The sequence below is a fragment of the Giraffa tippelskirchi genome, chromosome 3 (genome assembly GCF_054371585.1).
Source record: "Giraffa tippelskirchi isolate mGirTip1 chromosome 3, T2T-mGirTip1v1.2.pri, whole genome shotgun sequence".
Taxonomy (NCBI): domain Eukaryota; kingdom Metazoa; phylum Chordata; class Mammalia; order Artiodactyla; family Giraffidae; genus Giraffa; species Giraffa tippelskirchi.
In genome coordinates this window covers 8,197,928-8,220,749 of record NC_137277.1, presented here as the reverse complement: position 1 = coordinate 8,220,749, position 22,822 = coordinate 8,197,928, and the positions used below count along the sequence as shown (strand labels likewise).

The 22,822-nt window shown below is 50.6% G+C and overlaps 3 protein-coding genes across 9 annotated transcripts in view; 2 read left to right on the top strand and 1 right to left on the bottom strand.

The window, feature by feature from the left end:
- Positions 1–75: 75 nt before the first annotated feature.
- Positions 76–6,931, bottom strand: METTL23 (methyltransferase 23, arginine). Of its 2 annotated transcripts, none has more exons than XM_081575577.1 (5): positions 6,364–6,931; positions 2,504–2,608; positions 726–963; positions 563–647; positions 76–411 (listed from the first exon to the last, which is right to left on the bottom strand). In XM_081575577.1, exons 1-5 carry the CDS (start codon positions 6,430–6,432, stop codon positions 237–239), a joined length of 672 nt encoding a protein of 223 aa, XP_081431703.1. In that variant the 5' UTR covers positions 6,433–6,931; the 3' UTR covers positions 76–236. The 2 variants fall into 2 exon arrangements, with proteins under 2 accessions (XP_081431703.1, XP_081431704.1); XM_081575578.1 differs by lacking the exon at positions 6,364–6,931 and adding an exon at positions 5,958–6,324.
- On the top strand, positions 6,392–19,376 carry JMJD6 (jumonji domain containing 6, arginine demethylase and lysine hydroxylase). Of its 6 annotated transcripts, none has more exons than XR_014078444.1 (8): positions 6,392–6,588; positions 6,734–6,863; positions 7,395–7,783; positions 8,587–8,873; positions 9,726–9,861; positions 10,345–10,433; positions 11,146–11,284; positions 12,258–12,668. XR_014078444.1 is itself a non-coding variant. In XM_081575573.1 (8 exons), exons 2-8 carry the CDS (start codon positions 6,735–6,737, stop codon positions 12,387–12,389), a joined length of 1,263 nt encoding a protein of 420 aa, XP_081431699.1. In that variant the 5' UTR covers positions 6,392–6,588; position 6,734; the 3' UTR covers positions 12,390–12,668. The 6 variants fall into 6 exon arrangements, 3 of the variants coding, with proteins under 3 accessions (XP_081431699.1, XP_081431701.1, XP_081431700.1); XR_014078443.1 differs by having other exon boundaries at positions 10,340–10,433; XM_081575573.1 differs by having other exon boundaries at positions 9,726–9,823.
- A 2,732-nt stretch (positions 19,377–22,108) lies between these two features.
- The window catches only part of MXRA7 (matrix remodeling associated 7), a 31,299-nt gene continuing 30,585 nt past the window's right edge, over positions 22,109–22,822 (top strand). Inside the window, exon 1 of the mRNA XM_081575561.1 lies at positions 22,109–22,430. Within this exon, the coding sequence (XP_081431687.1) occupies positions 22,125–22,430 (306 nt within the window). The 5' untranslated portion in view covers positions 22,109–22,124. The remainder of the gene's footprint in view (positions 22,431–22,822) is intronic.

The following is a 22,822-nucleotide window of genomic DNA, read 5'->3' as shown; positions in this document are numbered from 1 at the left end:
AGTAACCCCTTCTTATAACCTAATTTATGCCCTATTTTAATAATTTAGGAACAATCCAGGTCCTTTTCCTTATAGTTTTATTTTTTGTCTTAATGTTTATGTGACCCATCATAGTCTAAAGCCAGCAGATGTGACCATCTTCAAACCCACTGTACTGAAGAAGCTGAAGTGGTCTGAGTCACATAGTTGGCTTGCCAGGTTTGCTAAGCAGTATTGACATTGTCCCAAAACGGTTTTTAGGTGTAATGCAGATTGTCCTTTGCAAAGGAGATGACCAGCATTTCAACAGTATGTCTTCCTGGAAGGGCAGATTCTGCTATATCTCCTCTATCTGCACCAAAAGATTCCAGAGGAATGTGGACACATTTCATGTCCCACTTGTAGAGCAAAGCTTCAAGTGACCAGTCAGCACTGAAAAAAATAAATTACTTTTAAAAACCGAGCTTTTCTTGTTTTGCTTTAGATGTTCTCATTTTATCCTTAAGTTAGACACTGAATGAGTAGTAAGGCTTGTGTTAACTTTTAATAAAACTGGGAGTAAACCAGGATTATTCAGGCTTACCTTCTTACCTGGTAAGTAGACCACAGTTTGACTTTGGGGTTCTTCTGCATCAAAAAGTAAACTGTAGTTAAAATGTCCTCAAAGTCTGGGAAGAAAAGACTTCTTAATAAGCTTAATTCCATTGTATCTCTGGTTAAATTACTGAGAAGAAAAAAAGGTTTACCTTCTGGTTCAAAGAATACATCAGATGCAAGAATAATGTCTTGTGGTGGTAGAGCCAGAAGATCCCGAGATACATGACCCCATGTGAGTCCTACAACATGGACTTGAGGCAGATTATTCATTTGGCAGCTTTGCCGACAGATTTCTAGGTAGTGAGGCAACTCTGAACTGTCTGACAGTGTAACTTCAGCACCACATTTTGCAGCCACAATTCCTGGAAGGCTCACTCCAGCACCAATCTAATAAGTTTAAAGGTTTTGCTTAGAACTGCAAAAAGTTGTGGATCTTGGTGAATGATTTCTCATTTCATGCTTGCATTGGCCTTTAAGTACAGGGTCAATGTGTAAATTTGAATTTTCCATGTCTATAAAACACCATCATTCAACACTGCTTTACTATGTGGAGCTTCCTTTAAATTTGTCATGACAGTTCTAACTGGGTCAAAGGAGTTGGTCTATTTCAGCATTTTAAAGGGCCCTCAACTCTGCAACTACAGGTTTGAACTGGGAGGGTCTGTAACTAGGACTCTGCAGTCCAGTTGGTTGAGTCCTGGGATGTGGGAACAACCACCTGTTCTATGTGGATTTTCAGTTTTGTGGAGGGTGGGTGCTCCAATCACTGAACTGTTCAAGGATCAACCATTTCCAAATGGGAGCATACCTTGAGCAGTTCCATTGTTTAGGATGTCCAGGGCATTATAGCACTATAGTGACCTTCAGTCACTTTTAGTTCTGATATATAAAGGGAAGTGAAGTCGCTCAGTCGTGTCCGACTCTGCGACCCCATGGACTGTAGCCCACCAGGCCCCTCCATCCATGGAATTTTCTAGGCAAGAGTACTGGAGTGGGTTGCCATTTCCTAATTATGACACCAGGTCTCTAGAAGCTCAGTGGGTGACGTGAATGTACAACCAGCCATTATACCAATGTTAAATAGCTTTTATATGGCTAAAGCTTGACAGGTCTACAGCATGACTACTTGAGGGGATTCTTCCACTTGGGTCTTTAGAGCAGCAAAGAACTTAAACATACTCACTTTGCATAATACCAAGAAGTGCCTTCATAAACATTACTATTGCTATGGATTGAAACATGCTTCCTGTTCAAGGATCAGCACTGAGATTCCCAGCCTTTTTTGAGTAGCTAAAAACCATCACTACTTGGAGCCCGAATTAGCACCAAATGCTTTCATTTCATTTACATGCTTTTGCAAAAGTTAAGAGGTGTCCTTAAGCTTCTGATTTGTCTTCAGCCTTTGTATTTAAGCATAGTACCATTTCTGCAAATGACTTAAGTTTACTTCTCTAAGCCTTCAGTAGTCTTAAGCCAGGTGAAGTAGTGAGAAAGCACCAGATACATTTTAAAACTAATCTCAAGATTTCCAAAGATGAAAGCCATTTTTCGAGAAAGGCTGCAGTGGTATAGTAGAGCCTGGATGACCCTGATGGGACACCCTAGAAAGATGGCCTCAAAGACTGCTTCCATGCCAAGATTCCTTAAGATTAGTCAATGGGTTTCACTTAGGAGTCAGCAAACCGTGAAAGGCTAGACAGTAAATATTTTAGTGTTTATGGACAACGTATGGTCTCTGGTACATACTATGTTTTTAACCACTTTAAAAAGTGTTTTTAACCACTTTAAAAAGTGTTTTTAACTCACCTGCCATGGAGGCTGGCCACATCATCCCTGACTTAAAAATACTAACAAAACCCAATAACCAGCATACAGACTTAACTGGAACATAATCTAGGATTTTTGCAAACCTCAAGGGCACTTTTACCTCTAAGACAGCCTTGCCTGGCAGAGATCCTCTGTGAAACCACAGGTACTGGGCCAGGACCACAGCACAGGGCCAAACATACATTCCATATTGAAGATGCAGCACCTGAAAAGAAATTTTTTATATACCATAAATAACATGCTGGAAGTCAGAATATTTACACAGCAATTACTGAGTGCCTGGCACTGGCATTCATTACAAAAATGACAATTCCCTGTTCTCCAGTTTACATCCTATGGGTGGTGAAGTGAAGTGAAAGTCGCTCAGTTGTGTCCAACTCTGCGACCCCTGGACTCTAGTCCATGGAATTGTCCAGGCCAGAATACTGGAGTGGGTAGCCTTTCCCTTCTCCAGGGGATCTTCCCAACACAGGTCTCCCACATTGCAGGCAGATTCTTTACCAGCGGAGCCACAAGGGAAGCCCAAGAATACTGGAGTGGGTAGCCTATCCCTTCTCCAGTGGATCTTCCCGACCCAGGAATTGAACCAGGGTCTCCTGCATTGCAGGTGGATTCTTTTACCAACTGAGCCATCAGAGAAGCCCCTTGGGTGGGGGGAGAGAATATAAAACTATAATACAATGTGATAAGCACTTTTTTTCCTTTGTTTTTTGTGATAAGCATTCTTCATAATTCACTTATTCAACTGGAATTTATCCAGGGCCTGAGTGGCTTGTGGCTTAGTGGCTATTATAGGCTGAGGATGTAACTCATGGAATATGTGTATATATATATGTATGTGTGTGTGTGTGTATATCTTACTGTGGAGAGACAACAAGTAAGCAAATAAATATTTTTGGTAATAATGCTACCAGCACAATGTAACAGGGTGATGTGAGAGTAATGGGGGTGGGCAGTGACCACAAGGTGGTTGCTCAAGATAGGGAGAGAGGATGATTCAGGCAAAGGCCAAGGCCTCTCCCTGGGCACAAAACCCTGGCAGTGTGGGCCTGAAGGCTGGAGGCAGGGTTGTATAGTACAAGCATAGGTCAGAGGGAAAGCAAAGACCAGACTTGTGGTGCTTTGTAAGCCACGGAAGTTTAGCTTTTTATTTAAGTGCAGTGAGAAGATACTGGAGGGTTTTAAGCTAGGCATAACCTGGTAATGGGCTTCCCTGGTGGCTCAGATGGTAAAGAAGCCACCTGCAATGCAGAAGGCCAGGCTTTGATCCCTGGGTTGGGAAGATCCCCTGGAGAAGGAAATGGTTACCCACTCCAGTACTCTCGCTGGGAAATCGCATGGACAGAGGAGGCCAGCGGGCTGCAGCCCATGGGGTCAGAGAGAGACCGAACTGAGCGACAGCAGAAGCACGAACGTGGTAATGCTAAGGAGCAACAGGGTGGTTCTAGGATGACATCTCAGATGAGGTCTGAGTAGAGCTGAGTCCTGGAGTTAGAAAGGCAGGCGACTTGTAAAGCCCTTGGGGAGGCACTCAATTATTGTCGGGAGCCGCTATAGGCATTACTGACAAAATGGAGGCACGGCCCCAACCCCCTCTCCTCATCCCACAGGCACGGTCCCGGGATGAAGGAGTTAGGTCTTGTAATTCTGACTTGTCCTTTCCTTCCTCCAGTTGAGTTGTCTGGAAAGAATGTTATAATCCATAACGTTAACTACTGACATTTGTTCAAGGATCTTTACAAAGAATGCTCCAGGATGAGCACATAGGCTGCAGCCTGAGATCATGGGAAACATTGTTATGTGAAACCTGCCTGTAAGGGGAATGTTTATGGCAAAAGAAGTTTGCTGAGTTTAGGGGTTAGGAATAATTAAGAATAGTTAGAAGCTAAAGGTTTAAGGTATGTTGTAGTGTTGGCATATTTTACTATAACTTATGGAAACTAGGTATTGTAGAGATACTAATAGCCAAAAGCCTTTTTAGGAGATGATGAGCTTAAGTTACTAGGGGATAGCAAGATTTAAAGATAAGAAATAAACTGAGGAATGTAATATACAGACCAGAGACAAACTTGAGTTACAATGTTATCACAAGGACACTTAAGAAGAAACTCTGAAGGACAACAATGATTTATGGAGACAGTAAATATGGGTGAGGGGAAACTGAAGATGTCATACCTCTGACCTAATGCTTTTGTAAAAGTATAAAAGAAAACCTGATGCTTAAAATAAACATGCAGCCCACTGCTTTGAGCGAGAGACTGCATCATTTTCGTTTGCCGACCCCGTTCATCCCTTCAGGGCGTTTCCCTGGCTGCTGGAGCTGGACTCCCGCAAATTATAAGCATGGTATTTAGGGAGGCAAGGTAACATAGTTCACAACTCTGGAATAAGCCTGCCTGAGTTCAAACTTGAGAAATATAATTTATCAATACTAGCTGTGTGACCTCACTCAAGTTACTTAACCTGTGCTTCAGTTTCCTCAACTGCAAAACACTATCTTCACAGAATGTCAGGAAAATTCAATGAAAACTAGTTTGTACAAAGTATACAAAGGTAGTGACTGTTAAACTGCAAAACTGCAAGTCTTTCTGTTTCGTAACGTTGCCCCTCCCAGGGTGATAGGCTGAAAAGGTAAAAATATCAAAGGTGAAGGAACTAAAGGTCTGAACATAATCATTCAATACACTCAACTAAAATATTAGTGCCTAGGCTGCACTCGCCCACTGAAACGGCCCACTCTTGTCTGTGGAGTGTGTTTCTAAATAAATGCACTTCTTACCTAAAAAAAAACGCTAGGTGTGAATAAAACAAATATACCTGCCCTGGTTGATTTTATCCAGTATAATGAAGGAGTTTTGATCTGAAGTGTGAGTTATCCACATTAGGTAATTAAAAAAAAGACATATCTTCAACAATACCCCAATACAACATTTTTTTAATTAAAGGTGTATCTTCATCCACTTCCTAAATCTGGGAAGAAATCCAAAGGGGAATTTTAACACGAAGGCTTTTAGAGACTGCCAGAAATGGATTCCACTCCAGCCTTCAACTCCTCTTAACCTGTTTCTCATATTCAAAACCGTTACTGCCAATGTCTACCCCACCAGCTGCTGTTAAAATCAAATGAAACGCTGCAACGTGAAAATGCTTTGAAAAACCGGATGCATAAAAATATATAATTAACTGTTATTGAGAATTTGGGGGCAGCCATGAGCTGAAAGGAAGCAAGGCCAAGCCCCAGAAACTGTATTTGATTAATGAGAGTTGGAATCCCCTGTCCCAGATAAATCTCAATTAACACGCCATTCAACAAGATTAAAAAAATTAGGTGTCAAGAATGTCACTTTCCCGGCAAGACATACTAGGTATGGAGAGGTTCCCCTTCTCGACATTTAATCTGCCGAAAGGCTTCACACCAAACCGTTTGGCTCTGCGGGTTCACCCGAAGGCTGAATGAAAGAGCCCCTACCCCCTCTCCTGTACCCCTCCCTACAGCCCCAGGCCGGCTGAGAAACACTACTAAGGCGCTTCCCGGCGGGTGCCTTGGCACGCACCTGCGGGACGCACACCTCCAGTACGGCCCCCTCATCTCCCAGACCCGGGCCCTCCGAGAACCGAAAGCGCTGGGCCTGGACCACTTGCCCTCGGAGGCCACCCTCGTCCGAAGAGGAGTCGGTGGCCTCTGTGCGGGCCGAGAGCAGGGGAGGGCGCCGGGCCGCCAGGCTGCCAAGCTGCACGCGCGAGGGCCCCAGGACCGGCTTGGGCCGTCTCCCCGGCGCACGTCAGGTCGCTACTACCCGACAGCAAGCGGGGGAAGCACCCCTCGAGCGACGAAACGACCACGCGGCGAGAACAGACCCCTACACCAGGCAAACGAGACGCAGAGAACAGGTGGAGCGTGCGGCTAATTGGCCGGAAGAGGGCCAAAAAAGACACCCTGCGCTGCCGGAAGTGACGAACCGGAAGCGGGAGCGGGAGAGGCGGGGCCGCAGTGAAGAGGTAGCCCGACTGGGCTGACCTTCCCAACATGGCGGAGATCCGGCCTGTGTGAGGGCTGGCCCCGGAGGCGCGGAGGCCAATGGCTTATCGCGAGAGGCCGGAGGGCGGGGAAGACGGCAGCCACTGGTCCAACCGGAGGCTCGGGAGATGGTTAGGGAGTGAATCTTCTGGAAGGCGACTTTAAAGGTGCCGGGCCGGAGCGAAGGGCGTTTTGGTGCTGCCGTCGCCCGAGCCTGGGTGTGTGTGCGCGGAGGGAGGGGGGCGGCGCATTGGTGGCAGGAAGCGAGCTGCGCCGAGGTCGTCGCGGAACCAGCTGGTGGTGACCCTGCAGGATGAACCACAAGAGCAAGAAGCGGATCCGCGAGGCCAAGCGGAGTGCGCGGCCGGAGCTGAAGGACTCGCTGGACTGGACCCGGCACAACTACTATGAGAGCTTCCCGCTGAGCCCGGCGGCCGTGGCGGTGAGCGGGCCGCGATCGCGGGCCGGGCGGACCACGGGCATCCGCCGGGGGCTGTGCGCACCTCTCCCGGGGCCGGGGTCCGCCAGCCGCCCATCACTGCCCCCGGAGTCCCGATGGGCTCGCCCGCACCCCGCGGAGGTCGGGGTCGTCGGCGCCCGTCCCAGGGCGGGCCTCCTTTCTCCTCGCCGCAGCCGCGCCTGCCGGGGGCAGCTGGAGCCCCACGCCCTTGACGCCCTCCACGAGGCCTGTCACCCCTGCACCCCCTTTGGGCGGCGGGGCCATAAGGAACCTAGGTGTCTAAGGCCACGAGTGGGAGACGCGAAGCCCCGCTTCCCTGGTGGGATAGCGGTGGGTTTGCCGTGCCCGAATGCACGCAAGTCCTTTCCCCTCCCTAAGATGAGCCAGAACTAGAATCTGGCTCCTTGGGCATGTGATTGCCGATTGGCTTTGGGGAACACCCTTACCTGCCACCGGGCTTTTCCTCCTCCTTTTTTTTTTTTTAATTCGATGGGTCTTTTCTGATTCTCTCAGGACAATGTGGAAAGGGCGGACGCTTTACAACTGTCGGTGGAAGAATTTGTGGAGCGATATGAAAGACCGTACAAGCCCGTGGTTCTGCTGAATGCCCAAGAGGGCTGGTCCGCGCAGGAGAAGTGGACTCTGGAGCGCCTCAAAAGGAAATACCGGAACCAGAAGTTCAAGTGTGGCGAGGACAACGATGGGTACTCGGTGAAGATGAAGATGAAATACTATATCGAGTACATGGAGAGCACCCGCGATGACAGCCCCCTTTACATCTTTGACAGCAGCTACGGGGAACACCCCAAAAGAAGGAAACTTTTGGAAGACTACAAGGTGCCCAAGTTTTTCACCGATGACCTTTTCCAGTACGCGGGGGAGAAGCGCAGGCCCCCTTACAGGTAAATACCGGGCGGTGACGTGGTTATAATCTTGTCTCTCGCAACTAATCTTTTTTCTGAAACAGTGAGTGGTTCTGCCTTGGTTGCTCATGGAACTTAGAGGGCTTCCCATACCTGCCCAGGGCCTCCTGCCTGATGCTGCCTGGGCATCAGATTTCTGAAAGCTCCCCCATGTGATCCAAGCATGCAATCAAAGTTGAACCAGTGATCTGTAAGGAACATTTTATTTTACTTAAATGTTTATTTATTTTGGCTGTGCCAGGTCTTGGTTGCGGCATGCAGGCACTTTTAAGTTGTGGCATGCAGGATTTAGTTCCCTTTTGTTGTTTAGTTGCTCAGTCGCAGCCAACTCTTTTGCCACCCAAGGGACTCTAGCTCTCCAGGCTCCCCTGTCCACGGGATTTCCCAGGGAAAAATGCGGAGTAGATTGCCATTTCCTACTCCAGGGGATCAGTTCAGTCAAACTTGCGTGTCCTGCATTGCAGGAGCCACCGAGGAAGCCCCTAGTTCCCTGACCAGGGATCAGACCTGGGCCCCCTCCATTGGGAGCTTGTAGTGTTAGCCACTGGACCACCGGAAAAGTCTCTGTAAGGGACACTTTAATTGCTAAAGTCCAGCAGTAAGCCACGTCAGTGATTTTTCTGTTAGGGATCAGTCCATGTACAATTTACTCAGCATTTCTGTATATCACAATTTGCATAGTTTTCAAAATAACAATAACATTTGTATAAAACTGAAAGCTGCTTTTGTGGCACGTATCTAGTTAAATTACACTGCACATCTTGGATGCTTCCATCCTTTAGGTGGTTTGTGATGGGGCCACCACGCTCTGGAACAGGAATCCACATCGACCCTCTGGGAACCAGTGCCTGGAATGCCTTAGTTCAGGGCCACAAGCGCTGGTGCCTGTTCCCTACCAGCACTCCTAGGGAACTCATCAAGGTGACCCGAGAAGAAGGAGGGAACCAGCAAGATGAAGCTATTACCTGGTTTAACATCATCTATCCCCGGACGCAGCTTCCAACCTGGCCACCTGAATTCAAACCCCTGGAAATCTTACAGAAACCAGGAGAGACTGTCTTTGTACCAGGTATAAATGATCCGAAAGTACTTTCTTTGATTTTAGTAATCTGTCATTTTGGAGCACAGTTATATACAGTGAGTCAAAGAAATCCCTCTGCATGCTGACTCTGGGTGAACTGACTGGGGCCTGCCTCTGACTGTGATGTGTTGCTGTGTGATCACCTGCTCAGGGGGCTGCTGTCCACCTTTTTTGTAGCCTGTGTGTATAATGACTATTGAAAAACTTCTTATCTGCTGGAGAGCCTATTCATTTTTTATTCCTACTGGTTACCCAGTGTCTTTATGTGTGCTCAGTGAGTTGTGCTTATTTCCATAAATGGGGTTTTTGACACAGTGTAGCACTGGGTGGATTGAGTCAGGAAACAGTTACTTAAAAGCCAAGAGGCAGGAAATCCCACACCTGAAAATTACACTTTGTTTTGATAGGCTAAGTGTTGGAATTGAGGGTATTTAAGATATGCACCCTCCTCCTAGAAACCGAAGAACTTGCTGCTTTTACAGTTTTGGTCACAGCTTTGGATGGACAGGGCTGGACACGTTTATTCTGTAAAAGAGCCAGAGAATAAATATTTTAGGCTCTGCAGGCCGGATGGTTTCTGTCGTAAATGCTCAGCTCTTCCCAGGTGGCAGGAAAGCAGGCGTGGCCAGGCTCCAGTGAAACTTAACACAAGCAGGTGGTTGGTGGTTCCTGCCTTAGGAGGAGCATTTACCACACCAGGTCCTAGTTTTCATAAGACTCTCCCTTGTGGACAGGAATCCCGTTTCTGAAGTTTGTGTTACATGTTTTGTGAAGTTTGTGTCGTAGGGCGATTGTGTGTAGAGCCTGTTCCTGTTTAACTGTTTGTTTGTTGGATTTCAGGAGGCTGGTGGCACGTTGTCCTCAATCTTGACACCACTATTGCCATCACCCAGAACTTTGCCAGCAGTACCAACTTCCCTGTTGTCTGGCACAAGACGGTAAGAGGGAGACCAAAGTTATCGAGGAAATGGTATAGGTGAGCGACATTTTTTTTTTCTTATTTTTTGCTTTGCTCCGACTTCTACCCCAGAGATACAATGGCAAGAGTCCACTGCTGCTATAACCTGTGCTGAGTTTAAGTCAGGCCTGGGAAAAACTGGGGCTGCAAAACCTCACGGGTAGAAGAAAGTGGGTCCAAGGTCAGGGCCAGTTCTCAGGATGCTTGCCAGCCTCGAGGTGACAGGCTCAGACTGCATGTTTGATCGAGGCCAGGCAGTCCCGACACACACGGTCATAATTGGGATTGTTCCTCATTTTCTGTTTTCATTGGTTTGGTTTTGGTTTTGTTTTTCCTCAAAGCTAGCTCTAGCAAAGGAAGCCATTTTGTTTGGGTTTTATTTTGGTGGTTTTCTTTTCCTTATTCCAAAAGCTTTACCCCCATTTGAACTTATTACCTTCAGTTCTCGTGAGTGAGGTGACTGCCCTGGAGACTTAGCTCCTCTGTTTATCCACAGAACAGATACAGCACGGGCAGCGGCAGTGCAAGCCACCCCCAGCCACCCCGTGCCACTGTGTCCCAACCCTGACCTGGAGGGACCAGCTCTCGGGGTAAGAGAGGGATCCCGGCTTGCTCAGTGCTCAGCCTCCCTGCTGAGAGGGCCAGCAAGGGTGGTGGCTTTGTTCTCCCCGGACTCTCGGGCGTCCGAGGCCCACTGACTCCATCCCTCAGGCCGCTGCGTGCTGCCGTCTGGTCCTTCCAAAAGGCCTTCCCGAACAGAATGTCTTTTGTCCCTGGTTACAGTGGCAGCCAGACGAGGTCCCTAAGGGGAGGGCTGGCGGCTGCCCCCGACAGTCCTGTCCAGCTTTACCTTCCAGTGAGGGGGGACCCTCTCCATCACCCGACGCTTCTTAGCTCTCACAAACCTCATTGTTTCTGCTCTTAACAGATAGAACGTAACCGAGCCCAGCCCCCATCACTGAGCACTGTGCTGTGGAAAGGAGAGGTTAAAAAACATCAGCTAGGAAGGTGCAGGGAAAAGTACGAGGGAGAGAGGTTGTTTCTCCCGAGACTAACTCAGGGAAGCGTGGCCTCGTGTGGGCAGCACATGTGGCTTGTCAGCTCAGTAGGTAGCAGCAAGTTGCGTGTGGCTAGTTTTCCTTTCAGGAAAGCCTGAGCGGCGGGGGGGGCTCTGTCCCCAGCCTGTGGATCCGTGGTGAGGACCACCGTCCCGGCACGTCTAGGAGAGGCAGGGCTCAGCCCTGAGTCTGGGGCTCTGTGGGTGGGTGTTGCCGCACTGAGAGCACGTGTCTTGTCCCTCAGGATCTTGAAGCAGGAGCACCCGGAGTTGGCGGTCCTGGCTGACTCCGTCGACCTGCAAGAATCCACGGGGATCGCCTCCGACAGCTCCAGCGACTCCTCCAGCTCCTCCAGCTCCAGCTCGTCCGACTCAGACTCAGAGGTGAGGCCACGCTCGCTCCCCAATCCTCCAGGGCAGGGCACCCTGGAAAAACCAGAGGGGACTTCGTGCCTCCTCCCCAGGAGAGGGGGGGGGGTCGTGTTTCACCTTTTTCCAAGAGGTACAACTGTCTCCAGTCCTTCTGTAGGGTAAAGTTTGCCCATTTTATAGCTCTGGAGGTGTTTGTTAATCATTAAAATAGTCACTGGGCTTCCCAGGTGGTGCTGCTGCTGCTGCTGCTGCTAAGTCGCTTCAGTCGTGTCTGACTCTGTGTGACCCCATAGACAGCAGCCCACCAGGCTCTGCTGTCCCTGGGATTCTCCAGGCAAGAATACTGGAGTGGGTTGCCATTTCCTTCTCCAATGCATGAAAGTGAAAGTGAAGTCGCTTAGTCGTGTCCAACTCTTCGTGACCCCATGGACTGTAGCCTACCAGGCTCCTCTGTCCGTGGGATTTTCCAGGCAAGAGGACTGGAGTGGGGTGCCATTTCCTTCTCCAGGTGGTGCTAGTGGTAAGGAACCCACCTGCCAATGCAGGAGACAAAGGAGATGCAGGTTCGATACCTGGGTTGGAAAGATCTCCTCAACCCCCCTTAGTATGCTTGCCTGGAGAATGCCGTAGACAGAGGAGCCTGGTGGGCTGTGATTCATAGGGTTGCAAAGTGTCAGAGATGACTGAAGCGACTTCACCTGCAGGCACGCACGCAGAGTAGTCTCTAGGGGTGAGAAGTAGCTGAAGATTCGGTTAAGTGAATGATGCAGGATCACACAGCTGGGGACAGTGGTGTCGGGATTTAAATTTCAAGCATTCTCCAGACTGAAAGCCCACGTTAGGAATTTCCGTGGATGGTAAATAATAAGCCTAGAGGAGGCTGCCTGGTGTCCAGTGGTTAGGACTCTGCTTTCACTGCTGAGGGCCCAGGTTCAATCCCTGGCTGCCTCCGACTGACACACTGTTTTCCTCCTTCCGCTTCCAGTGCGAGTCTGGCTCTGAAGGCGAAGGCACGATGCACCGCAGGAAGAAGAGGCGGACGTGCGGCATGGTGGGGAATGGGGACACCACCTCGCAGGACGACTGCGTGAGCAAAGAGCGCAGCTCCTCCAGGTGACCGCGCGTGGTTGTCATCTGTGTGCGAGGACGAGCCTGCAGCCTGCGGCAGGGCCCTGGGGCAGCCCCACGGGTCCCGCAGACCGGGGAGGCCTGCGAAAGCCAGAGAATGAGGACCTCTGGGGCATGGGAGCCATTCACTTAGTGTTTGCAACAGTAGCTTTCTTCTCTGCTACCGATGCAAATGCACGTGGCTTGTTTTATGCATAAGGGTGAGGATCTGTGTGAATGGTGCCAAGGGAAACCTTGACGTTATTTAATAAAAGTTAAATTCATCTTATATCTTTGAAATTCTTTTTCCTGGAGAACACCAGAACCTCCTCTCATTGCTCTTCTTGCTGTGACCTTGGGAGAAAATACTGACTCTGCTGGCGGGTCGTGGCTGCCCTCAATGGGGAAATGATGGTTAGTTATCACAGTAAAGGGGGAAATGCAGAGAAGTTATCCCCAAGCTTCTGGAGAGTCTGAGGCGTGGCCTCCTGCTTTTTCTCCCAGTTTGCCACTGCTCCGTGGAGCACTTGGAGATTTTTTAAACAAAATCTTAATCATGTCTCCAGCGGAGTTTTGTTTTTGTGTTAAACCTGAGTGAGGAAATTCCCTGGTGGCCCAGTGGTTAGGACTCTGAGCTTTCACTGCCAGCAGTCTGCATTCAGTCCCTGAACTTGGGGAACTTAGATCCCACAAGCCTAAACAAACTAAATAAATTATTAAAAAAAAAAACCAACTCAATTGAATCTAAGTAAGTTAAAACCTGAGATAAAATCAATAAGCTAACCTTTTTGCAAGTGGCTACCCCAGTGCTGCACACATGCCAGGCTCCCACTGAAGTGTGGTGACCCTGCCTGCGTCCCAGGTCTTTAAACCCCAGAGCCCTGTTGTCCATGTGCTGCTGGCTGAAGTGTCACTGGGGCAGCATTAAGATGGATGGTTTCTGGGAAGACAGTGAAATCCTGAAGCTCTTGGGATTCTGTTCTAAGTCCCTGCTCGCTGCAGCTGATGCCCCTGTTATGTTCTTTGTGTCTCCAAGCAGCCTAGCACTTGCCTAAATGTGACAGAAGTGGAGGACCCACATTCCTTTCTGTCATCTTTTCCTCATTCTCTGGGGTCTGGTTGGAATCCCGTGGGCGCTATTTGGGTGTCCCAATCAGATGAATTGACCAAACTGGATCATGTATTTCTCAGCCCTAGTTGTCCTTTCCAGCCTTAGATTTCTCTTCTTGCCCTGTTTCTATTGTTGTACACTTATATCTGCCCCTGGGGTATGACTTTGTATTCATACTCTATGAGAAAAGTCTTTAGAGAAGGCTCTGCCATTATTTCAGCCCGGGGCCTTGGGGGTTCTGCTTTTAACCTTTCATTCCCCTTTGCAGCAGCCCTGCTGTCTACATGCTGATCAAAGGCGGTTGTACTTTCCTTGACAGGATTAGGGACACTAGTGGAGGCCGTACTCACCCCTGAGCTGAAGCTCTCCATGAGGTGGCTCCCGTGGGAGCTGTTGGCAGCCACCCACCTCAGTCTTCCTGTGTTCTGCTCCTACCTTCTCCTTTGTCTTCTTTGAATTTGGATAATCCTCTTTGGCCCAAGCTCATGTCTCCGGTCAAATGCTGTTTTTTCTCTGCTAACTGAGACTAGATTGTCAAGAAATTAAAAAAAAATTCAGCACCCTCAGCGAAGCACAGAAGGTCGCCGTGACGTCGGGTGAGAAGGTTCTGTGCTTCTTTAAAACCGCGATGGTCGACCAGCTGCAAGCCTGGAGGGCTGTGATCCTCTGAATGCCTTGTCGCCTTGCTGGTGTTGGTGAGGGACTCCCGCCATCCACATGTGGCTGGCTGCACGCAAGCAGAGACACCAAGAGTGGTGAGTGGACTCTGAGTTCCGTGTGAACCGGTTATGAAAACGAAGGACCGCAGGGGCACCATCTTCCTATGTGCCGTCATCTGTCCAAAAATGCAGTCGGCAACAGAGACCTGGCCAGCAGAGTGGCCAGCGGCACTCACCCACCCACTGCCTAGTGTGGTCTTAGCGTTTGGCACCTTTTCTCCATGGTCAGAGAGGCTGTGAGATTCCAAGGATATTTTCACATGGTGTGTCTTGTGGGGGAAGGATGACACATCGGGCTTGTTGAGTTTATGATTGGAGTGGGAAAGGTGTTCAATGTGTTGTCATCACAGAACTGAAGTTATAAACAGGACCAGGTTCTTACAAATTTGTCCCCGTCTTTCCTACCACGTACATGATCCCTGAGTCAGAAGCTCTTGCTCTCTAAGAGGCTTCATGATTAGCAGCCTCATCTGTTGGACCTGCAGACATTAGGTGGGCGATCTTGTTACCGGCCAGGAATAAAGGCAGAGGTGGTGCGTCTGGTCTTTGGGATCTGTTTAGGTTTCTAAATAACTCTGGTTTCAATACTTAGAGGTTGACCAGCAGGCTCCATCTCTTGCCCTCTCGATTCACCTGTTTGCCTTCATCTGTCTCTGAATTTAAAGTGTTATAAAAATGAGAGGGGGTCGTCGAGGACACACCCAGTGAATATTTCCAGGTTGGACTGCGGGAGGGAAGGGCACTGGAGGTGAAGGCAGAGGAGCCTCACCGGCGCCGCCAGGCGCAGGGGAGTGTGGGCCGCCAACTGGAGTCGTACCCGTTGCCTCTCAGAATCCTCCCGTAAAGTGCATGTCATCAGGAGAATCCTGTCTACTTGTCTACAGCCCAGCTGTCCCTTCCTCACTCCCTGGGTTGGTCGTGTGGCTTTACTCTAGACGGCTGGTCCCCTATTTGTCTTTGCCCAATTTTCTGCATTCTAAAAGGCCAGCCAAAACTCACGTGTGGATTGGGAGGAACTTCTGCTCGTTTCCTAGTATCAGTCTACCTGCTACCCGCCCCCCCACCCCCAACACACACACACACACGCACACACACACATACACGCTCTGGCTCCAGGGAGTGTACACACACACACGCACGCTCTGGCTCCAGGTACTGTCTCTCACACACACACACACACGCTCTGGCTCCAGGGAGTGTACACGCACACACGCACGCTCTGGCTCCAGGGAGTGTCTCTCACGCACACACACACACGCTCTGGCTCCAGGGAGTGTACACGCACACACGCACGCTCTGGCTCCAGGGAGTGTCTCTCACACACACACACGCTCTGGCTCCAGGGAGTGTACACACACACACACGCTCTGGCTCCAGGGAGTGTCTCTCACGCACACACACACACGCTCTGGCTCCAGGGAGTGTCTCACACACACACACACACGCTCTGGCTCCAGGGAGTGACACACACACACACACACACACACACACACACACGCTCTGGCTCCAGGGAGTGTACACGCACACATGCACGCTCTGGCTCCAGGGAGTGTATACACACACACACACACACGCATGCTCTGGCTCCAGGGAGTGTACACGCACACACGCACGCTCTGGCTCCAGGGAGTGTCTCTCACGCACACACACACACGCTCTGGCTCCAGGGAGTGTACACGCACACACGCACGCTCTGGCTCCAGGGAGTGTCTCACACACACACACACACACGCTCTGGCTCCAGGGAGTGTACACGCACACACGCACGCTCTGGCTCCAGGGAGTGTCTCTCACACACACACACGCTCTGGCTCCAGGGAGTGTACACACACACACACGCTCTGGCTCCAGGGAGTGTCTCTCACGCACACACACACACGCTCTGGCTCCAGGGAGTGTCTCACACACACACACACACGCTCTGGCTCCAGGGAGTGACACACACACACACACACACACACACACATGCTCAGGCTCCAGGGAGTGTCTCTCACACACACGCACGCTCCCGCTCCAGGGAGTGTCTCTTACACACACACACGCTCTGGCTCCAGGGAGTGTACACGCACACATGCACGCTCTGGCTCCAGGGAGTGTCTCTCACACACACACACACACACACACACACACGCTCTGGCTCCAGGGAGTGTCTCTCACACACACACACGTTCTGGCTCCGGGGAGTGTACATGCACACACGCACGCTCTGGCTCCAGGGAGTGTCTCTCACACACACACACACACACACGCGCGCGCGCGCTCTGGCTCCAGGGAGTGTCTCTCACGCACACACACACGCTCTGGCTCCAGGGAGTGTACACACACACACGCACGCTCTGGCTCCAGGGAGTGTCTCTCACACACACACACGCTCTGGCTCCAGGGAGTGTACACGCACACACGCACGCTCTGGCTCCAGGGAGTGTCTCTCACACACACACACGCTCTGGCTCCAGGGAGTGTACACGCACACACGCACGCTCTGGCTCCAGGGAGTGTCTCTCACACACACACACGCTCTGGCTCCAGGGAGTGTACACGCACACATGCACGCTCTGGCTCCAGGGAGTGTCTCTCACACACACACACACACACGCTCTGGCTGCAGGGAGTGTACACACACACACGCACACACGCACGCTCTGGCTCCAGGGAGTGTCTCTCACACACACACGCACGCTCTGGCTCCAGGGAGTGTCTCTCACACACATGCACACACGCTCTGGCTCCAGGGTGTGTCTGTACCTGTGAGCGCTCAGTCAGTGGTATCTGACTCTGTGACCCTATGGGCTGGAGCCCTCCAGGCTCCTCTGTCCGCGGGATTTCCCAGGCGAGAATACTAGAGTGGGTACCATTGCCTTCTCCAGGGGATCTTCCCGACCCAGGGGTTGACAGTGAACTGCACTGCAGGCAGATTCTTTACCACTGAGCCACCAGGGAAGCCTAGGAAGTGTCTGGAGGTGTGAGCGAATCCAGACCCTGAAGGGCTCATCCAGAGATCACGTTCATATCTGAATGGCGTTCCTCCTGCTCTTTAAAAAACTTTTCTTGACATCTTCAAAGTGCTTCTTTCTTTTCCCCAGGGGGCTTTCACAGCCCCTCTCCTCTCAAATCCATACCAACTGCCTCTCCCTCAGCTTCAGTTTAAAGGATCAAACCACCCAACAGGCCACCTGCCGCCAGGGGGCGTGGTGGGCCTGGTGAAGTGGAAGTTGAGTTGGAGAGACTAGCCACCCAGTTTTACTTCCCAGATGCCAAAGGTGATTCCTGTTGGATAAACAACATCCAGAAATAAGAGATCCAGCCTGTGTGACAGGCCCGCAGTCCCCTCTCCTGAAAGCGCCTGGGTGGCGCAGGTTACACCACTCGGCTCCCGCCACCCCATGAATGACTATGGGGCCCTCCATCGTTGTCTTAGCCGGGTGAGATTCAGCAGCTGCCTTTTACTGTCACTGTGCCAGGCAAACACACCACTGTGGAAGAAAAGTAGGGCCAAGGTGAGAAAGCAAAGCAGTCGAGTGTGGCCGGGTGGTCACTGTGAGGTAGGCAGTGGGATCCAAGTGCCCATCTGTTCAAAAGTCAACCCTTCTACCCACCTGGCACGAGCTGCTCCTCTGAGTGGTGTCAAGGACAGTAAGGAGAAAGACGCAACATTAAACTATTTTTAGAGATTATTCTCTGAGATGACAACTGATGTTAAAACCAATAGTGGGGGTTGGGGGGGGAATTCCCTGGTGGTCCAGTGGCTATGACACTGACTCCCAATGCAGGGAACCTGGGTTCGATCCCTGGTCAGGGTACTAGATTCCCACATGCCGCCACGAAAGATCACGTTTACCCCAAGAAGATCGAAGATCCCGCATGCTGTAACTGAGACTCAGTGCAGCCAAACAAATAAATGTTAAAAACAAAAAACCAACAAGCTGGGTCCTAGAAGAAATGATCTAGACTCATAACTGCCGATGAGGAGGGTTGGTTTGTGAGACCAGAGTTGGGGACCCAGGACGTCTGGGTCTGCGGAGATGAGGGAGGTCACGAAGGCTTTACCATCAGCCCGAGGTGGCCAGTGTCACACACAGGTAGGTGCCTCTGAGGTCCATAGTGCCGTGATGTTGAAGGTGACGCCTGTGAGGGGAGAGCCACCAAAAACAGGAACATTGTTCACATTTTGCTCAGCTTGTAGATGCCCATTTGTTCATTATTAAAACGTTCAACAAACGTTGGAGCTCCAGGCTCTGTTCTAGGTGTTGGAGACGCCACAGGGACAAGCCCAGATCCCTGACATCCTAGGTCTTCATGGACTGTGAGGGTGCTGTTGTTCATAAAGGCTACGGATGGGTCAGGGCAGGTAGAACCGTGCACGTCCATCTCCATGATCAGATAAGCAAGTCTAGCCCTTACTAAGTACAAGTTAATGAGAACTTTGTAAAGGAACATAATTATAATTTTAGCTGTATTTTTAACTGAGGACACAGCTTCTTTGTAAATCAGCTAAAGGTATTTAAACTGAGGAGCAGAACAAAAATTGCTGGTACAAGTGCTTTACAAATTTATTAAAGGTTCGGCCTCTATATACTTTAAGATGCTAGATAAGAGTTGGAGTGGAACAGGGATTTTACGGTAAATGTAAAAAGTACTGTCTAGGAAGTGGGCATTTAAGCACGCGGCCATAGGTTTCTTGAATTGTATGTAGCATTTCCACAAATAAGTGTTTTCTCACGTGTACTGGGTCCTGCTGATGGTTCCACGTGGAGTCTGGTTCCTCCTCACTCCCGCCTCCCTAGCTCCTGTCATGATGATACACCAAAACTGCAGGAGCCCTCCCAGGATGGCTTTTAACTTTGTCTCATCTGTAGTTCAAGTTCAAAAACTTGGAACACCTCGCACCCACCCTCTGTTCTCCTGGGAGCAGGAGAACTGACCTCGCCTGCTCTCTCCACGGGGACTAGACACTACAGAGGAACTGGGACCATCCGCTGAGTGCCTGGTGCCTCCTCAGTCATTGTCAAGCACGCTGAGCGCCTGCTGGTTCTGCTTTACTTTTTCCTGTGAGAACTGTCACCAAATGCCTGGGAGTGCTGGGGGACAGCCACCACTGGATTGGCATTTTTAACTTGGACTGCGATGAAACTTGTTCATCATTTTAAATAAAGCAACTTGATTTGGGGTTGGGTTTTTTGCATTGTTTTGTCCTTATTTTCATTCTTAATCATCTGAAAGTCAACAGAATGTACTGAGTTTGTCCACAACAAAGAGACCTCTTAAAAGTACACTTGACCCTTTGTCGGGAGCATTACTGACAAAATGGAGGCACGGCCCCAACCCCCTCTCTTCATCCCGCAGGCACGGTCCCGGGATGAAGGAGTTAGGTCTTGTAATTCTGACTTGTCCTTTCCTTCCTCCGGTTGAGTTGACTGGAAAGAATGTTATAATCCATAACATTAACTACCGACATTTGTTCAAGGATCTTTACAAAGAATGCTCCAGGATGAGCACATAGGCTGCAGCCTGAGATCATGGGAAACATTGTTATCTGAAACCTGCCTGTAAGGGGAATGTTTATGGCAAAAGAAGTTTGCTGAGTTTAGGGGTTAGGAATAATTAAGAATAGTTAGAAGCTAAAGGTTTAAGGTATGTTGTAGTGTTGGCATATTTTACTATAACTTATGGAAACTAGGTATTGTAGAGATACTAATAGCCAAAAGCCTTTTTTAGGAGATGATGAGCTTAAGTTACTAGGGGATAGCAGGATTTAAAGAGGTAAGAAATAAACTGAGGAATGTAATATACAGACCAGAGACAAACTTGAGTTACAATGTTATCACAAGGACACTTAAGAAGAAACTCTGAAGGACAACAATGATTTATGGAGACAGTAAATATGGGTGAGGGGAAACTGAAGATGTCATACCTCTGACCTAATGCTTTTGTAAAAGTATAAAAGAAAACCTGATGCTTAAAATAAACATGCAGCCCACTGCTTTGAGCGAGAGACTGCATCATTTTCATTCGCGACCCTGTTCATCCCTTCAGGGCGTTTCCCTGGCTGCTGGAGCTGGACTCCGGCAACCCTTGAACAACTCAGGGTTTAGGGGTATGACTTTCCCTATGCACAGTGTAAAATTCAAGAAAAACTGAGAGTCAGCCCTCCGTATCCAAGTTTCACAGTTCTGCAGCCAGCCTCAGATTCCATAGTACTGCAGTTCCTGTTTAATGGAAAAATATCTGCATGTAAGTGGAACCATGCACTTCAAACGCATGTTGTTCAAGAGTCAACTGTACACTTTAAAACAGGGGAGACAGATGACAAAAATAAGGCCCAAACACTTTGGGTGAAAGTCCCCCAGTGGTCAAAAGCCAGTAGCCAGGAGAAAAACCTCATTCTACATTTTAGAGTAGTGGGCATTTTTCATCAACCGCCACTAAAATTCCCTTTGTGTGTCCCCCTAACATTATGTGATGTTGCAGGATTAAGCTCACCCAGCTGTTGGAAACTAGAGCTCAAGAGGAAGCTTGAGAGTGTTCTTGTATCTTCCTTTTAAAAAGAAGCACTGGGTGGGGCGGGGGATGGGTGGGTTGGATCTGGTGGTCCAGTGGCTGAGATTCCATGCTCCCAATGCAGAGGGCCTGGGTTCCATCCCTGGTTGGGGAAGTAGACTTCACATGCTGCAACTAGGAGTCTCCATGCCACAACTAAAGAACTTGCAGCGAAGATTCGGTGTGCTGCAGCCAAGACCCAGCACAGCCAAATGAATAAAAGTAAAATATATTTTTTAATTAAAAAAGAAGCACTCACTCCTTCCAGCATCTTACATCGGATATCAGCTCAGACACTGCTTTTCCCGAAAAAGTTTTGAATGCATCCTAAGCAAAAACCAGGGCCTGGTTTTTCAATATTAGTCCTGTGTTTGGGACGGCACCTTACAAACTGTCCACTGTTGGTTGTTGTTGTTGTTTTTTTAATAACTAGAGCAGGGTTTGGGAGTGGTAGGGGAAAAAGGTTTTCTGTTACATTTATCTCCAACCTACACTGTTCAGCAACAGCCCTGGAAGGGTCTGGAGAAGCAAAAACAGTAGACGTCTTTTCCTTCATTCCACCCTCTCCTACGTTACAGAATTACTCGAAGAAGAAAGACTGCAGAGAAAGTCGAGTTTGACCTTGAAGCCTGTCTTTGGGGGCAGCCTCCACACCCTGAGGCCTGTGTGGAGGCCTGCTGGGTCCAGACCCGAATGGGGCATTCATGGGCCAGCACCTGGAAACGTCCTCCGTGAGAATGAATGTATCAAGGCAACTCCAAAGAGTAAAAGCCGCTGGCGATGGGTCTAGAAAGCGGCTGAAAGTGAGCAGAATTGGTGTTTGGTTTTCATTGTCCTTTCCTTCGGCGTTCCCTGGCTGTGCTTAGTCACTCAATCGTGTCCGACTCTTTGCTACCCCATGGACCGTAACCTGCCAGACTCCTCTGTCCATGGGATTCTCCAGGCAAGAATACGGGAGTGGGTTGCCGTACCCTTCTCCAGGGGATCTTCCCGACCCAGGGATCGAACCCAGGTCTTTTTCGCATTGGGGGCAGATTCTTAACCGTCTGAGCCACCAGCGAAGCCCTAGCAATTCCAAAATGCTCTAAGATGACCTGTGCGGGGCTAAAATGATGCCGAAAGGACCCTGGAGTGCTGGGTATTTCACCCTAGTTTTCAAAAGGAGTCTAAGCCTAAAGCGTCGGGCCTACCTGGGTCTCAAGAGCGCTTCCCAAGGGGCTCTGGTCCCCAGCATCTTGAGTCACCGGGAGCATGGGGAGGTCGGGGGCGGGCCGGGGGCGTGGCGCGGCGGGGACTCCGCCCCGGGGCGGGGCGTGGGCGTGGCGAGGCGGCCTCCCTCGGGGTCCCCGCGGGCGGGCACTCGGGTGGCCGCGGCGCGATGGAGGCGCCGGCCGAGCTGCTGGCCGCGCTGCCCGCGCTGGCCACTGCGCTGGCCCTGCTGCTCGCCTGGCTGCTGGTGAGGCGCGGGGCGGCCGCGAGCCCGGACCCCCCGGAGCCCGCGCCACCCGAGCCCGCGCCCCCGGAGCCCGCGCCTCCGGCTGAAGCCAGCGTGAAGCCCGCGCCGCCCGGCCCCGGCGCCGCGGAGCCGGCGGCCGCGCCCGAGGGGCCGGGGGAGCCCGCGCGGCCGGACGAGCCCGAGGCGGCGCCGGCGGAGGCGGAGGAGCAGGCCGCCGAGGAGAGGCAGGTACGGACCCGCCCTCCCGGGCGCCCCTTCCCACCCCGGGGCCCGGTTCCCCCACGATTCGGCGCCCTCTGGCGCCCCCGGCAGAGCCGAGAACCGGGCCCCCAGCCTCGGGCCGGGCTGCCCCAAGAAGGGCAGAGCCCGCGATCGGCAGGAAGGGAAGGTCCCGGCGTGCAGACTCGCAGCCTTCCCTCGAAGTGTGGCCGAGCCTCGGAGTTGTGGGTTGTCGCCTGGCTGGCTTTCCTCTTCTTGGCCTCTCCTCCCCTGGCACAGGTCACACCCACCCCCCTCACACACACACACACACACACACACACACACACACACACACCCATCACCCTCCAGCCCCTGGGATTCCAAATGCACGTGTATGTGCCTTGTTTCCAGGGCTTCAA